The 17,585-nt window shown below is 46.8% G+C and overlaps 1 protein-coding gene across 1 annotated transcript; it reads left to right on the top strand.

Annotated features, from left to right (window-relative positions):
- Nucleotides 1-7,585: 7,585 nt before the first annotated feature.
- LOC135172990 (mucin-2-like) lies at nucleotides 7,586-9,988 on the top strand. Its single transcript, XM_064139564.1, has 2 exons — nucleotides 7,586-9,645; nucleotides 9,925-9,988. The coding sequence occupies exons 1-2, from the start codon at nucleotides 7,586-7,588 to the stop codon at nucleotides 9,986-9,988; spliced, it is 2,124 nt and encodes a 707-aa protein (XP_063995634.1).
- The last annotated feature ends 7,597 nt before the right edge of the window (nucleotides 9,989-17,585 follow it).

Genomic DNA, 17,585 nt, shown 5'->3' with positions numbered 1-17,585 from the left:
CTCTCACTCTCTATCTCTCTCTCTCTCTCTCTCTCGCACGCATAGGTTAGATGCGTTGCAAAATCTCTAAAATTTATGGATTAATTGTACCTTGTTCGGAGGAGAATTTTTAAGGGATGCACAATTAGGGAATTAGACAAGGTATTTAGTAACGTATCCCGAAGTTTTGATAATATGTAAGAAATTATTAAAGATTATCCAGGGTTATTAACCCTTGCCAAAATTGAAAGAATTTAAGGGAACTGCTGAAGAGACTTAATGTTAGTGAAAATTGGAAATTTGTTGTAGATAATTAGGAGGGTGGAAAAGTTGAAAGAATATACGTGAGTTATCTATTCTCGTGACTTTTTTTTGTTTTTCCCCTCCTAGATCCCTTATTTCATGGCCAATACCTCTGGTTCCACCTGAAACCCACCCCTCTCTCCATAACCTAGCATACTGATCGACCCGAGGACCGTTACCTTTCCCCGAAATCTAATCGCCTCTCTTTTTCTTTTAGATATAGGTTTTAGCTACGTTTCCGTTTCTGCATATTTTGGAATATAGTGATTGGGGCTTAGCCCAACTTCCGGTTTGATACTCCCGGCTTAAAAAGTATCTGGCGCCCATTGATTTAAATTTTTGAGTTGAATTAGATAAAGGGGAAGTAGGGCGAAGGTAATGGGCATTTTCCGACCCCCATAGAAAATGTCACGTTACAAATGGCGCCCAACGTGGGGCTCTTAAGAGATTATTGGCGCAAAAATTTAAGTTTAAATTTAAAGATTATATTATGTTTTGCGTTGAAATAGAATATATGCGATTTGTTAAGAGATATTGATATTGAATTGAGTCTATTCAGCAAAAATTCCTTTTGATTTTCTTTGTCCTGTTTTTCGATTTAAAGATATTAAATTCTTCCGTATTGCGATCACGCGAGGATGTCATCACGTTGGAATTTTGTTTTGAAGAATATTATATTTGTGCCGCTTTTGTCCTGGGGACAATGGCCGGCAGTTCGGTTATTTAGGAGAGAGAGAGAGAACAATAGGCGGATTAACGCGGCATCAACAATGATGTCATGAACCGAGAATGCTACGCGAAAAATAAAATAAAATCTGATAGCCATGACTTTTCCCTTAGCAACAACTGGGCGGTGATTTTGGCGTTCCCGACAAAGTTGAAGCCTGTTGCTAGGTGGCGATCATGTGACTACACGTGATCTCTCCCCCTCCCTTAAGCTTTCCCCCACTCTTGGAGTGAGTGGATATATAGGGACCTTCGACTCACTGCGAGTCCAGTTGATCTTTTGACGCGATAAACGCCAGTTCATCTTTTGACTCTGTGACAAACAGTTCATTTCTTTTTGATTCTGTGAACGCCAGTTTATCTTTTGACTCCGTTAACAAACAATTGACTTACATCTACATAATTACGCGAATAACCTGGGATCCCGCGATAATTAATTAATCGTTAAATACTTTGAAAAATTGTGTATTGTGATCCCTCTGGGACAGACAAATTTGGAAGAGAGACATTGGAGACCCAGCAACAAAAGGAGGCCAGTGTTTTCCATCTTCCATAGTTCTAGTAACATTCATTATTCTAATAACGAACTCTTGTCCCATTTTTGTCACAACATCATTTCATCTCCGACCTCACAGTCGGCCCATTTCATTTTCCGATTTTTAATCGGCGCATTTCATTTTCCGATTTTTTTAATCGGTATATTTCATCTCCGACCTCACAGTCGGCCAATTTCATTTTCCGATTTTTAATCGGCGCATTTCATTTTCCGATTTTTAATCGGCATATTTCATCTCCGACCTCACAGTCGGCCAATTTCATTTTCCGATTTTTATTCGGCGTATTTCATCTCCGACTTCACTGTCGGCTAATTTCATCTGCATTTCATCTCCGACCTCACCGTCGGCTAATTTCATCTCCGATCTCACAGTCGGCTAATTTCATTTTTCGATTTTTAATCGGCGCATTTCATTCTCCGATTTTCAATTGGTGCAAATCATTTCCGACTTTCCGGTCGGCCAAATTCACTCTCCGATTTTAATCGGTCCCTTTCATTTCCAATCCTCGGGTTGGCTAAATTCACTTCTCCGATTTCTCGATCGGCTCCTCCCTGCCTGATTTGAATCGCTATGGAACACCAAGGATCTGGGGACCCGACCTCGCTTCGCCACGAAAGCGATACTCCCGAAGGACTAAGGCCCCCATTGGCTCCTAGTACCTTGTTAAATACAGGGGCCACCGCTCCTAGTGATTCCAGGGAGGGTAGATCCGGAACATTACCCTCGAGCGTGGGGACGGATGATCGATCTGTCCAAACCGACTCCCTGGTACCCCCAAAAAGGAAATATACGAAAAGAGTCACTGTGTCCACTGAAAAACCAAAAGTGAAAATCACACGGTGCGGGTCCTCCAAGAGCAGGACTCTCTCCGGTAGCGAAGAAGACGTAGCTTCTGCGTCATCGGCTACCAGCCAAGACTCCGGAAGGGCCCCGAATACGGCCCCCATGGAGGCACGCTACCCAGTTCCAAGCGAGGAGGAGCTCGCTCTGGCCTATCATCAATTCCGTTTGAGCAACCCTCAAGCAGCGGAAGAGGCCCGAAGCGGCTCTTATCCCCGATTTCCACTCCAGGCCCCCTGGTGGCCTGGCCAATTCCCGACTACCCAAGTCTATCCTCCGCCTCTGGGAGCCCATCCCCTAGCGGACAATAACCCGCGTCCAGTGACATCCACTTATCCGGAGTGGCACCAATTCCCACCTTCCAGGCCGGAGGCCCATCACCAGAGAAGGGGACCATCATTCACTGGACCAGTACCTACCTCCCTATCACAAAGGGGATACAATCCTCACCATGAGGGACAACACTCCTCCCCTCAGGAGACTGACGGTCGAGCTGCTCGACGAATTATCCCCGTGGAGCAGGAATTCCATCTCTCCGAAGAGGAGAGTGGAGGAGGTCGAAGGGGGCGACAGACCCTGAACGCAGCCGCCCTACTCACGTCCATGAAAAAGTGGGGCGCCAGCTTCTCCGGTCTTCCTCAGGAAGATGTGGAGCTCTTCCTAGCCAGAGTAGAGGAAGGTCGCCTCTTCCTCCCGATATCGGATGAACTCCTTATAAGAGGGATTCCATTTCTCCTCTCCGGATCGGCCTTGACGTGGTATCGAGGTCATCTCCCTGAGTTTAGGACCTGGGAGCAGGTCCGTGAGATCTTCCGGACTACATTCACGGATCCTGACTACCAAACAGCCATCCGTGAGGAGTTAGCCCTCCGCACCCAAGCGGAAGACGAATCGGTCAATAATTATTTTGCCTGTATCCGAGGGTATTACACTCGTATAGTGCCCTCGGTCAGTGAGTTGGACCAGGTGGTACAAACCCATCGAAAACTCCTCCCCAACCTCCAGGTCGGTGTTACCCTCCGTGACCACATGACCATGGACGAGCTCGAGAAAGCTGCCAAACGCCTCGAGAAGATATACGAGAAGGCAGCGGACCGTAGGCCACCACCCAGGCCCGAACACTCGATTTGTCCTAGTTTGGCCTATAAGCCCAATCGGACATTTCGCCCACAAGGCCGTTTTCCAGCTCGGCGACCTGCGGTATCCTTCCAACCGACATCCGCTCGAGCGGTCTCCTTCGAACGGGAAGAATACGGGGAAAACGAAGGGGATCCTCAAACCTTTTACGAAGAGAATTCCCAACCCTACTATGAAGGGGATCCCCAACCATATTATGAAGAGGAGCAACACGCAGTTGACGCAGTCCGTGGATATACATTACCCCCACCGCGGACAATGAGTGGTAATCCAGCCAAACCTCTGGCCCGGCAGACTAACCCTCCGACTCAGCCTCGTTCTCAAGAGAGGCGTCCTCGAAGCCCGGCTCCTCCCCCTAGGGGACACCCCAGGGTACCTCATCCCCATGAGAACACCCCTCGGGTAGCTCTTGCCACCGGTAACCCCGAGAACTTACATCCACTACCAGCATCTAATAAGGATCACCTGACTTGCTGGAATTGTAGTGGGAATGGACATCGTCACCGGGAATGTCCGGAACCAAGGAGGATCTTCTGCTTTGGATGTCGTAAGTCAGGAGTTACTACACTCACCTGCCCCTTCTGCAATTCCGGATCATCGGGAAACGAACGCAGAGGTGCGTAAACCCGGCTTCCGCTCCTCCAAGTTCGGCTACAGCTACGCCGGCCTCACCTTCAGGTCCCGCCTGTATCTCATCCTCTCAGCAATCGATTAGCAGAGAGGCCTCCCTTGTTCCTCAAATCCCACCACTGGATTTGTCAAGGGCTGAAATCGATCCGCTTTCCCTAATAAAGCCGGAACCTATGCCTCCGAACGACGTATTCATACATTCCGTCTCGGTCGACTCCCCGTTAGCATTCCATATTGATATCGCTATCGGTGGCTTTAAACTTCGAGCCTTAGTGGATTCTGGGGCTACGAGATCATTCGCTGGAATGGCCGGTATCCGTCTGTTCCAAAGGGCCGAGATCCCGCTACTAAAAATCCCGGAAAAACGAGTCATCACAGCCGGTGGAAAAATAGAGGTGATCAACCAGTCCGCCACCTGTGTAGTAGATCTCCAAGGGCGTAACATACCCCTTAACGCATTTATCATGCCCTCGTTATCCGAAGATTTCATCGTCGGGATGGACTTCCTAGTTTCCGCGAAGATTATAATTGATTTCTTCGCTCAAACTTGGTGTTATCGGGATAACCCCGATCACCCATTCCGGTTCACACCGGTCGATAAAGTTCAACGACTCACTATGTGTTGCGGCTTACGCACCATGGAGAAGTCTCAAGAACAGAGACTCCAGGAATTCCTGGATAAGGTACTGCCCAAAGCGGATAACAAGTTGGGAGTCACCACTCTCACTTCCCATGACATTAACGTGAACGGGCACCCACCCATCCGACAACGGCCTTATCACACGACTCCCGCGATACGGGAAATTATGTGGAAAGAGGTCCAAGAGATGTTAGAAAACGAAATCATCGTTCCATCGCAAAGCGACTGGTGTAACCCTATCGTGATGGTCAAGAAACCTAACGGTAAATACCGTTTTTGTATCGATTTCCGGAAGGTAAACACCATCACTAAGAAGGACGCTTACCCTATCCCGAATATGACCGGTATCCTGGATGAACTACGCCAGGCTCATTACATCACGACCCTGGACCTCAGTCAAGCATATTTCCAGATTCCTCTGGCTTCCGACTCAAGGGAAATTACCGCGTTCGTGGTCCCTGGCCGCGGCTCCTATCAGTTCCTCCGTATGCCATACGGTTTAACTAATGCACCTGCAACCTTCCAGCGTCTTCTGGACCGATTGATAGGCCAAGATATGTACCCGAAGGTATTCGTGTACCTCGATGATATCATCATCGTATCCGAGTCGTTTGAGGAACACCTCGAACTACTAGGCAAAGTTCTGGATCGAATAAAGACCGCTGGTCTTACGATCAATCGAGAAAAGAGCGAATTCTGTTGTTCCCAGGTAAAATACTTGGGTTTCATTGTCAACAGCTCTGGATTGCAGGTGGATCCAGATAAAATCGCCCCTGTATTAGAGTATCCACAACCTAAAAACCTAAAACAGCTAAGGCGTTTCCTCGGTATGGCTTCATGGTACCGCAGGTTTATTCCTCAGTTCGCCACCTTAGCGGAACCATTGACTCGGCTGACTCGCAAGAAGCAGCCTTGGGAATGGACAGAGGCCCAGGCCCTAGCCTTCAACGCATTGAAAGTGCATCTAACGTCGTCTCCGACGTTAGCCTGTCCAGACTTCACATTACCATTTTCCCTCCAGACCGATGCCAGTACTGTTGGGCTCGGTGCAGTCCTCACACAGGTCATTAACGGAGAAGAAAGGGTCATCGCCTACGCCAGTAGAGCGCTTACCTCCGCGGAAAAGAAGTACACCGTGACGGAACTGGAATGTCTAGCGGTTATTTGGTCAATCGCCAAATTCCGATGTTACTTAGAAGGATATTCCTTCACCGTAATCACGGACCATAGTAGCCTACGCTGGCTACATAACCTACGTAACCCCACTGGTAGACTTGCTCGTTGGGCTCTTGGCCTCCTCGAGTACGATTTTAATATCATTCACCGAAAGGGTGCGTTACATCATGTTCCCGATGCCTTATCACGCGCGCCAGAAGGCGACAGCGCAGATTGCGAAACCATCGAAGCCGCCAAGATTTCCACCGACAAGTGGTATTCCCGAAAATTCCGCAACGTAAAACGAGCCCCAGATTTCTATCCCGATTGGAAGATCGAAGACGACCGATTATACACACATCGGCCTTCCGACTTTGTAACGTTAGAAATGCTGGATCTCGATGCGTGGAAGCTGGTCCTTCCTCGCGAGCTACGCTCGCAGGCTATTTCCGAGTGTCATGAGCTTCCCCAGTCAGGACACTTAGGAGTTGATAAGACCTATCAACGCCTTTATGTATCCTATTACTGGCCAAACATGTTCCGAGACGTTGTCTCATTTGTCAGTCACTGTGACATCTGCCAACGCTGCAAGGTTGAAAATGCCTTGCCTCGAGGCTACATGGGACGACGGGTTATCCAGGAACCCTGGACTACTATAGCGGCTGATATAGTTGGCTCTATAACTCCGAGTAAAACCGGCTATTCCTACGTACTCGTGTTACAGGACCTGTTCACGAAGTGGGTAGAGATAATTCCGCTCCGCCGAGCCACAGGCAAAGCAATAAGGGAGCAGGTTGAAGATGTAATCATCTCTCGTTGGGGTACACCCCGCGTTTTATTCACCGATAACGGAACCGAATTCGTTAATCGAGAAATCCAAACCCTAGCGGACCGTACGGGGTCGAAACATGAAACCTCTCCGCCATATCATCCACAGGCTAATCCTGTTGAAAGGGTCAATCGTGTCCTAAAAATGATGTTGAGGGCTTTTATGGATGGTGATCATCGCACCTGGGACACGCACTTACATGAATTCCGTTTCGCCTTCAATACGGCGGAACACAGTTCCCTTACGACCACTCCAGCATTTGCTAATTTTGGTCGGCACCCACTCCCCGCAGTGTCACTCCGCCGTCAGCTGGAAGGGGACGTTGAGGTGACTCCAGGCGAACCCCTGGAATGGGTTACTAGAATGAAGCGGCTGGAGACCCTCCGTAAGACCCTCACTCATGCCCTGAGGGAATCGTCTGACAAACAGGCGCATTATTACAATCTCCGTCGTCGCGACGTTGAGTTCCAGGAGGGTGACTTAGTCCTACGACGATCACACCCCCTGTCCAATGCGGCAAAACGCTTCTCGGCTGCTTTGGTACCTCCCTTCGAAGGGCCATTTATCATCCAGACAAAAGTGTCACGAGTCCGGTACCGACTCATCGACTTCAATGGTCGCGATCAAGGTGAATCAGCCATCCAGGATCTGAAACCCTATCGGCCCCCGGCAAATCACTAAAGGTTTCCGTACCCCCCACGACTTCTCCGTGGGACCCCTCCAAAGGCAACTGGCCGACCCTACCAACTGATATATAACCCTGATCTATATCCACCTTATGGTGGCCAAATGTCTGGACAAACTCTCCGTGCCTTCTCATTTCAGAAAGTGGCTGCTACCATACCAGAGGAATCACCCGAAATAGTGGACATCGCGGACACCCCATCAGGCTCCCCTGCCGCCCAGGAGTCCGGACCTCCACCCGAGGACCCCCCAAATACACCAACCATGGAAGACGGTGGAACGTCAAAGGCTGAGCAAGCTCTCATTGCCGCCTTATGGCCCTCCGGCATGCCGCCGGAACTAGCTGATTTTACATTCCCGGAATTGGAGCAAGAAATCCAGGGTATCTCTCCCCCAAGGAGCCCATATTACCCTGACACCGAGCCCGTCTCCCGACCCGGCACCCCGGAGCCCGACGCACCAGTTGTCCCCGCGACTCGTGAGGGGATGGCCACGACTAGCCCCATCAGCTACGACCCCGAGGGCCCTGTCCTCGAGACGGAAGGAAAAACCACTCCCGCCAATAACCCGGGGAAACCAGACAAAGGGATTAGGATTCGTAGCATCCAGCCAGTGGTGGTCCTGGAGAGGCTACCCCTCAATACGACGCCTCCTCACATCGAGGACTATTGGGAGCCCCTTCAGCCCTGGTTGCCAGACATAAGGAGGTTGGAGAAGAAGAAGCGAGGATTTCTCCAAGCCCTCCAAACGTGTAGCCTGCAACCCCTCCGATACATCCCCAGGCTGAGGTACGTCGTACCCCCATTACCACCTCCCGGGGAGACCCTGAAGAGAGGACGTCGCTCATCCACCAGCTCCTCGTCCTCCTCGTCATCATCGTCATCCTCCTCATCCTCCTCAACATCCTCGTCCTCCTCATCCCCTTCATCGGGACCCCCCGACCATGGAATCACCAGCCCAGTCACGAGCTGCCCCGAACCTGCTAGGGATCAGAAACGGGAGGCACACAACCCCATGGAGATGGAAGAATCGGTGCCCGGGACTTCTCACATCCACAACACGGACGTCCTGCTGATTGATCTGCAGGAGGAGGAACGATCCTTCCTATCCAGCACCAGTCTGGGTCAAGAGATCCATCCCGCACCACCCCCGTGCATCGAACCTCCGGAGGTAGAGGTTATACCCCCTCCGAGATATCCGGACCTCCCTACGGCCGAAACCTCCACGACTCTAGCGGACATTACCCCCGTCAAAACCTCTCCCCCTCCAGTGGGCCATACCCCTGACCCAAATCCCTCCGCCTCCGGGCCGGCCACCAAACATCCCCCAACCGCAGCACCCGGGGAATCCACCATCCCAGCTGGAGGACCAACCTCCAAGTCACTTCCAGTCAACCCAGAGACTGGCCCCCAGAACACCAAAGGGGACCGAGACAACACCACCGGTACCCAAATCCACCGTTCCAGAAAGAAACGAATTTGGTGTTTCGACTGCCGTCGTCATGGACACCGACCTGCCGACTGTCCAAATCCCACGGGGGAAAAGTACTGTGGGAAATGTCCCTACCGAGTTACACCAACGCGACCCTGCCCCACGCACAAAACGGAATGGGCTGCCACGGTGACCAGCCGCAACGTCCGGGACACTCCCACAAGAGACGGGACTACTCCGCGATCAGCGGCCACCCCCCTAAGGGTGAACCACGGGGCTCGAAGCTCCTCGACCCCCTTAAAGAATACCACCCCCGGAAGGGAAAACCCCTCTCCAGGCATCGACCATCCACCCACTCATCGGGGACGCATGTCGGGTGGTCGAGGGTACTATACGCACCAGCCCCAATCACCACCCTACTGGGCCACATCCTCCGGATTCTCCCCATACGATACGCAGCTCGAGGATTATCCAAGCTACCAGAGTCCTTGGGACCATTATAGTCCCCGAGGCGACCCATATCATCCAGAGTCTGATAGAGAGACCCAAGAACTCTCTAGAAGAACGGCATCGACACCCTCACTACCATCGACATCATCCGCAAGGAGACCAGGGACGGTCACCCTGGAAGCGGAGACAGCAGCGGCCATTGCGGAGCTCCTCACCGGCCGACGATCGTCTGCTGGGTACAGTCCCAGCCACCCACCTGGCCCCTCCAGAGCTTGGGGATCCAGGTATCCTCCGCACCACTGAATCGCGGTCACCACGGGAGGCAGAACCCAAGAAACATCTTCTGTTCTCCAATTTTTTTGTTTTGTTGCTTTTTTTTCTTGTTTAATTATTATCACCAACGAGGCACCAAGCCGCACCTCTTCATTTGTCGTTGGGATCCTTTTTTTTTTTGTTCTTTTCTTTTTGTTTACCGTCTCGGTATATATATTCTTTCTTCCCCAACAAAAACGATCGAATACGATATCCTAATTTTGCTTTTCTTTTTCTACATCACGCTCCAGTAGCGGAAAACTTTGTGATAACAGCCCAGGCGGCTCAACCATTATAAGACTGATGGACCAATAAATAAACACTTGTAATACATATCTCCGAGGTTTCCTTTCGGCTCTTCCGTCATCTCAGGTCGCAGGTTCAACCGCCGACGTCGAAACCTACATCTCAACACCAGACGCAGGATGGACCAACCAAAACCACCCTCAGCCAACAACACCAAGGCTTACCCGGATAAGGAACGTCAAAGGAGGGGGGTGTAACAGACATTTGGGGATGTCTGTTAGGAACCCCAAAGACGGGAGGAAGACCAACAAATCCCGAGACGACGAGTAGAATAAGAGCGTGAGTGAGAGGGAAGAGAGAGAGAGAATTATTTATTTATTTTTGTAACTTCCACCCCGGTGTGGCTAAACCCGGAAAATAGGGATTTTAGATTTTCCCCTCCACCCTCGGGTGGTCAATTAAGGAATTCGTTCGCCTTGTACCGACCCAAGTATGAGTTTTGTGGGCCCATTAGGATTATCGCGAAGAAGGGCCAAATTACGAGTCATCCGATAGTTTGTATGGGATTCACCCTATGTTAATTCTACGGGCATTTGAATAAGCCCGGCTGAAATACCGGCGCTCCAAAAAAAAAAAAAAAAAAAAAAAAATGGATTTTAAAGGGATTAATTGTTTATGTTTTAGTTTTGGGTGGAAGGTCGCTCGAAGCAGGTACAGCCCCTGTCTTCGACGAATTGCCCGGCTGTTATTCGAGTTAAAGAATTAGTTTTCAATTTATTTACGTTTGTTTAACCCCCTTTGATCCCGGAGAGTCAAACCCGCAGGAAGCGCCAAAACCCCAGAATCCCTAGTGAGCAATCACGTCCCTAGAGCCAGGTCGGTAAAAAGGAGTCAGGACTACGGTAACCTACTTAGCATAGAGAGGGTGACACTACGCGGTGCCCCTCGGAAAAATTCGGGAGGACCTCGGGAAATAGGGCGGGGCCTCCCGGTCCGTCCCCATCAGATCGCACCGATGCGATCAATCAGTCACGATCTGTGAATCGAAGGGATAAGAACTAGAGAATAAAATCGTTCGTGCATAGTCAGTAAAAAGGATCGAGGATGAAAGGAAAAGGCAGGCGTAGACGCCTAGATTTGATGGTGAGTTAATTGTTCTAATTATTCGTTTTGGGTCATGCCCAAAGCGCCCTTTCTCCACTTCCGGGTGGTTTGTGATCAGGGTTAATAATCAGTTCCCCAAATTATAATGATTTACCCGTCAATAAAGTACGAGTGTTCTCCAGGTTTTGCCTGGCCCAAAAATCCTTTTAGGGAATTTAATTAGTGTTCTTTTGGAAAAATCCGAGCCATATTCAGTGAATAAGCGAAAGGGTGAAATAATGTGTGCGGTATTGCGTAGTAGTGTGAAGTGTAGAGCGGGGTGGCGATTGCATCATCCACCCGTTCGATATCCTGATCGAAATTCCGCCGGAACTTCTACTAGTTCCCGGTCGGCCAATAATGATTCAAACTTTCTCACATTTTGTGAGGTTATTCGGGAAGGTATTCTCTCGAATTAGGCTGTTGGATTTTGGAAATCCACTCAGCCGTTTTCGAGATATGTTGAATCGCCGGTTCACCGGTCAATTTCCCCCTTGGTGTAACGCCTTGGGTGGACCCATTGAAGAGTGTTCGCGTTTCCGACAGGATTACGGTAATCCTGTGCGGCTATAAATGATTAGAAATTGTTCAAAATTTGCTGGGAGCTTCTATTGGACTATCCCGATTTGATGGGCTAAAGTTTTCGATTTTCGCCTCTACGGATTAGGCGTTTCCGCGAATTTCCGGAAGCGTGATCTCCGGCCTCTGAAGGTCTCCCCCATGCGTGGTGGGTTTCGCATCCGTCTCTCTCACTCTCTATCTCTCTCTCTCTCTCTCTCTCTCGCACGCATAGGTTAGATGCGTTGCAAAATCTCTAAAATTTATGGATTAATTGTACCTTGTTCGGAGGAGAATTTTTAAGGGATGCACAATTAGGGAATTAGACAAGGTATTTAGTAACGTATCCCGAAGTTTTGATAATATGTAAAAAATTATTAAAGATTATCCAGGGTTATTAACCCTTGCCAAAATTGAAAGAATTTAAGGGAACTGCTGAAGAGACTTAATGTTAGTGAAAATTGGAAATTTGTTGTAGATAATTAGGAGGGTGGAAAAGTTGAAAGAATATACGTGAGTTATCTATTCTCGTGACTTTTTTTTGTTTTTCCCCTCCTAGATCCCTTATTTCATGGCCAATACCTCTGGTTCCACCTGAAACCCACCCCTCTCTCCATAACCTAGCATACTGAGCGACCCGAGGACCGTTACCTTTCCCCGAAATCTAATCGCCTCTCTTTTTCTTTTAGATATAGGTTTTAGCTACGTTTCCGTTTCTGCATATTTTGGAATATAGTGATTGGGGCTTAGCCCAACTTCCGGTTTGATACTCCCGGCTTAAAAAGTATCTGGCGCCCATTGATTTAAATTTTTGAGTTGAATTAGATAAAGGGGAAGTAGGGCGAAGGTAATGGGCATTTTCCGACCCCCATAGAAAATGTCACGTTACACTATATATATTTTACTATGTTTTCTGTAGGTACGCTATTCAAATATTGTCCGTAGTTTAATAACCTCCGAACCGTCCATCGTGGGTCTCACCCCAATAAACCCATTCCAGCAGTTCCTAATGTATTTCCCCATATTAAGAGGATCCTAGAAAACCTTCCCTAATTAAAAGAACCCTAGCGTACATCCCCTAATAAGATAATCCCAGGGTAAAACCCCCAAATTGAGAATCGTCCTAGCGAACCTTTTCCTCCACAACCAAATACTATCTCCCCTCCACTTTTCCTAATTTCCTCAGGTGAATAAAACTGAGGAGTTCCTTTAATTTAAGTTAGTTCTAATTTTCGGACTGTAGCCGAATACTTCGGAAACGACGTTACATTCAGAGTAACACGTACCATTAGCTCCGTGAATAAATATCAGTTTTTACCCTTAAAATCTGTGTACGTAATTTATTCTACGGGAATCCAACAGATTTTCTTCGTTTTCGCAATAGATGTGAGCTCTGCTTAATAAATATTATACAATGGAAGATAGTATTACACAATGTATTCGTCCAGGGCGGCATCGACTGACGGCAGTACGCGTTCGATTACTGTGGCCAAAAGATCGACTGTTCCCAGAAAAAGAGTGATTATCCTCTGGAAATATACTACAATACGAGAAAATGGTAGAATACATTAACTTTAGAATTTCTTCTCTCTGAATTCATCCAATCAGAGCGCGGTATTCCAGATCGTGTGACACGTTCATGACGGAAGTATTTTGATTATTTTTTCTCTTCCCATTTTCACCCCTTGGAGTACTTTTTTTTGATGTCATGTAACACTTTCACATCAGTTCCATTTTCATACTTGCCCTCACTACAGACGAATTATTGAAATCGATAATTTTGCAGTAGCGCTTAGATGGTTTTGCATGAATATGGTGAATAAATATGGAGATCAAAACAAATTCTTTTAATTCACTTTATTGGAAATGGGTTATAAGAAATAAGAACAATGCAATAAGTAATCTAAACTATGTTATTCTTTATGATTCAAGTCAAATAATTATGCTCAGAAGACGCGTCCACTCTGCACCGATTTCTTAGACGAACTGACCAGGTTTACAAAGGGATATAACACCCTGGACCTTCCAACGACATGTTCTCAAAGATTACTATTCATCCCACATTGTCTCCATCGAGATACACGGCAGCGGATCGGCCAAGTACACGTTTCATACGCGAAAGATCGCCGAACGCTACCAAGTATCTATACACCTCACAATTTCCCCTTCCACTACCTCCAATCCCTTTTTCTCACTTAATAACATTATGCGATAATTTAGGTGAAAACTGCCCTTAGTTACGTAATGTAAATCGCGTATCAGCTTTCCAGTGAACTAATTGTCGGTTTTATTTATGGAATATTAACGAAAATATGCGCATAGCAACGAGCTATCACGCACATTTCTCGAGTTTTTATTATGTCCATCACTAAACGGCTACATTGGAGCCGCTCAGTTGGCAACGCACAGTGTAGTGTACTGTAGTGAAATACCTAATCGTGATTGGTCATTCGCTAGTAAGACGGTAGCGATTTTTTTTTTGAGCCTAGATAAAAGTGTACAGTGCAGTGAAGTGTTGGGTAATGCATCCTTCCTCGTTTTTTCAATGTATCAACATGGCCGACAACGATCTTAATAACATCCTAGCTCTGGCAGTTATGGAGAATAACGACGACCTGGTAAGCTTTCAAATATATAAATCGTTACTTAGGCTATCCGCCTCAATATCCGGAGCAGATTGAGAAATGTGATTTATTTATTGCATATGTTTTTAGGGGGAGAAAACCACCGGCGTCCGTCGGCGATTTTTTAGGTTAAAATTTCACAGGGAAATGTGCGTTAGTAATTTCCGAAAAATAAAAATAAAATAGCTGTATTTTTAATTGATCAAGTAAAACAAATAATTGTTAACATTAATTCAACGGTGTAGTGTTAAGTTCAGTGTGGAATCTCGTATAAATAATGAAACAGGATATTCATCAAACTAAATCATTTATGATAAAGGATATTTTCATGACAATCCTTTTCATTATTAAAATTCAGTAACGACGTTAAGAAAGAGCATAGGTACCGTTTTGAAACAAAATTTAATTTTTTAAATTCAGAGAATCCTGGGCCAGCGTCTGCCACCGTCTCCACCCTCGCTGCCAGCTTCCTCACCACGACGCCAGCCTTCGCCAGGACCGGCGCCAAGCGAGCAAGAGGATCCTCCACGACCTTCTGTATATGATTCTAATGGACTCGTCCACCACGTGGAACTATTAAGCAGGCAGATTGCTGATATGTAGAGGCAGATGCTTCTTGACAAGCAAACTCCTGCTCCATTGGTTCAGGATGCTCAGGAGCCTGCCCCAAGAGGTAGGGGCAGAGGTGCCTGTAGGGGTAGGGGCAGAGGTGCATCTAGGGGCAGGCCCAGAGCTGGGAGAAATCTCGGGCAGAGAAATACTCGGTATGGGCCCTGGTTTTTTTCTTGTAAATTTAAAAAATCCTGCAATTTAATGGAGATAGCTACATTTTTATAAAGACTTTTCTGTAATTCTCTTTCTGTTCTACGACTATAAAGTTTTCATGAAAATTTTGCTATCTCTTCTACACTCAGAGATATCGTATTGGTCTTATCTTATGTAATTCTAATCCGCTTTCATCTAGGTACTGGAGGGCACGCTATTACCAGAATAGGTCCCGTCAAGGAAGAGGAGCTTCCTTCAACTTTTTTTATAGGGATTGACGAGTAATCTTGTTCGCTTATACGGTCCTCATCCCACGTAGTTGTTCAATCCCCACGGTGAGTCTAAGTTCACTTCACTCAATGTCAATGACTTAGTTAGGCTCATAGTAATGACACTTAATAATTTTTCTTTTTCCGTTACAGATGCCTATTTTTCAATATGAAAAATTTAACTTAAAACCCAAAGATCAAACTTAGTAGTTTAAGTCGGCTGAAATTCGTACCTCAGAAATGTTGTGATATAAAATATAAAAAAAAGTCTGTTAACTATTATTAAATATAAAATAATGTATCTCGATGTTAAATATGAGTAGAGTTAAAATATAATATAGCGTAACATTGTTTAAATATAATTATAAGAAAAACTGAATCGTAAGAAGGTATTTGAAAATGTGGAATATTAACTATACAATAGAAAAAAAGACTGTTTATATAAAAGAAGAAAACTATGTGATCACCGGAGACAAGAAGTTTGTGATGAATTTGAGAATAAAATAATAATGGACCGACCGACTGTAATGGTTGGGCGAGTGCGGTGTTGCTCCGGCGATCATCGATGCTAAGCAGCGTTTCGCTGGGACACTACTTGGATGGGTGACCGTTTAGGAACACCGTTCGCTCGCTCAAAAATTACTACGCGGAAGGCACTGGGTGTGGAGACCCAGTGTACCCTTCCGTCACACTGACTAGAAGGGCACACTGGGACCCTGCACTATCGGCCGACTGTACGGTAGAGGTTTTCCATGGTTTCCCTCTACTCATGTGCAAATGCAGTACAGTTGGGAAAAAAAAAAAAAAGTCGGTCCCATGGCACCGCAGGGGAAGGGAACAGAAATGTAAAGGAAGAAGAGAGGAGGAAAGGCTAAGAGAGGCGGGAGAAGATGTAAAACAAAGCGGAACGTTTGTAACATCAAAAGGAAAAACAATACAATACATTACAATAATAATGGACCGTATAAAATGTCTAAAGTAATTTTTTTGCGTTCCTTTTTCCCATTGTCTTCTTCTTATGTACTTTTCTATTTTTTTTATTTATTCAAATGGTATCTTCTTAATATACCTAACTCAAAGAAACCCCAAGGAATACCAACATCTGCCGTCAAAATTAGGATAAGCTACCGGGCTAAGGGATGGGGAGTAAAAAGTTACAAGTAAAAATATTCAAAAGACATATATTTCTCATAAAAAATTTTTTAAAAATACACTTCACTAGAGACTTCTTAACATTAGTATTGTGACGTAATTTTCGAAGGTTCACAGAACCCTTCGTCCATTAGCCCGCCCTCTGACACCATAACACCCTAAAATAAAATCAGAAAAGTCAGTCAGGCGCCAGGTTATTAAAAACGGAATGACCACCGTAAACAAAACCCTTCTCCGCTCTCAGCTTCAATATCTCCGGTAGCTCGTTTCGTAGAGAGTCAGATGATCGGAAGCTGGAAGGAGATGCAACTGGGATTTCGAAAAGAGTAACGAAATTATCAGAATTGTCGTGAGAAGTGGAGAACAATGTTTAATAAAAGAAATAATATTGTTCAAAATCCCGCGGTCAATTCAGAATGACCAACCGGACGACCTCGGCCAATCACCCTTGACCATCGTAACGAGAGGTTACGATCGATTTCGGGATCTTTACGATGGTCAGTACGCCATCATCTAGCATTCGGACAAGACATACGGTGTGTCTTACGGGAATTCCACCGGGGAATTATTGGCTACCATCGGATAACCAACGGGGTTAGATCGGCAAACCAACACGGCGGAAAATACAGTCCACTATTAAATAAAGAATAGTTTTAACACCTCGGAGTGCACACTGTGTATAATTATTTAAAGGGAAATAAATCGGACATTCATCACACCCAGTGCCAAATTATTCTACATCACCGGAACTTCCTCACCCACCATCCCATCCGGCCCAATTCATCCCGGAAACTCACAATAAAATAAACATTGGTCCTTCGAGCCCGATTCGGGAGTGAAGTGTGTGAAGTGCATCGGAAAAATCATCGTGGGAATTCTACGTGGGATAAAGGACGCCGGCCACGCGGTAATCTACGGGGCCCACTTCATAGAACCCACGGAATCGGCGAGGACATCGGCCAAATTCCTCAAGGGATTACGCACGGAACAATAGCAACGGGCTTTATTTACGTCGGATTCCACGAGAGGTACCAAGGTCGACCACATCGGGCGCTCAACTCGGCATCGAGCGCGTTATCGATCGACGAGGCGGTCGGTAACACATCGGCGGTATATTAACAACAGTCGGTAAATACTTACCAACCAATCGGTAAG

Source organism: Diachasmimorpha longicaudata, chromosome 2 (assembly GCF_034640455.1).
Source record: "Diachasmimorpha longicaudata isolate KC_UGA_2023 chromosome 2, iyDiaLong2, whole genome shotgun sequence".
NCBI lineage: Eukaryota > Metazoa > Arthropoda > Insecta > Hymenoptera > Braconidae > Diachasmimorpha > Diachasmimorpha longicaudata.
The sequence above is the reverse complement of the archived record's forward strand: the minus strand, read 5'-3'. Positions and strand labels throughout refer to the sequence as shown.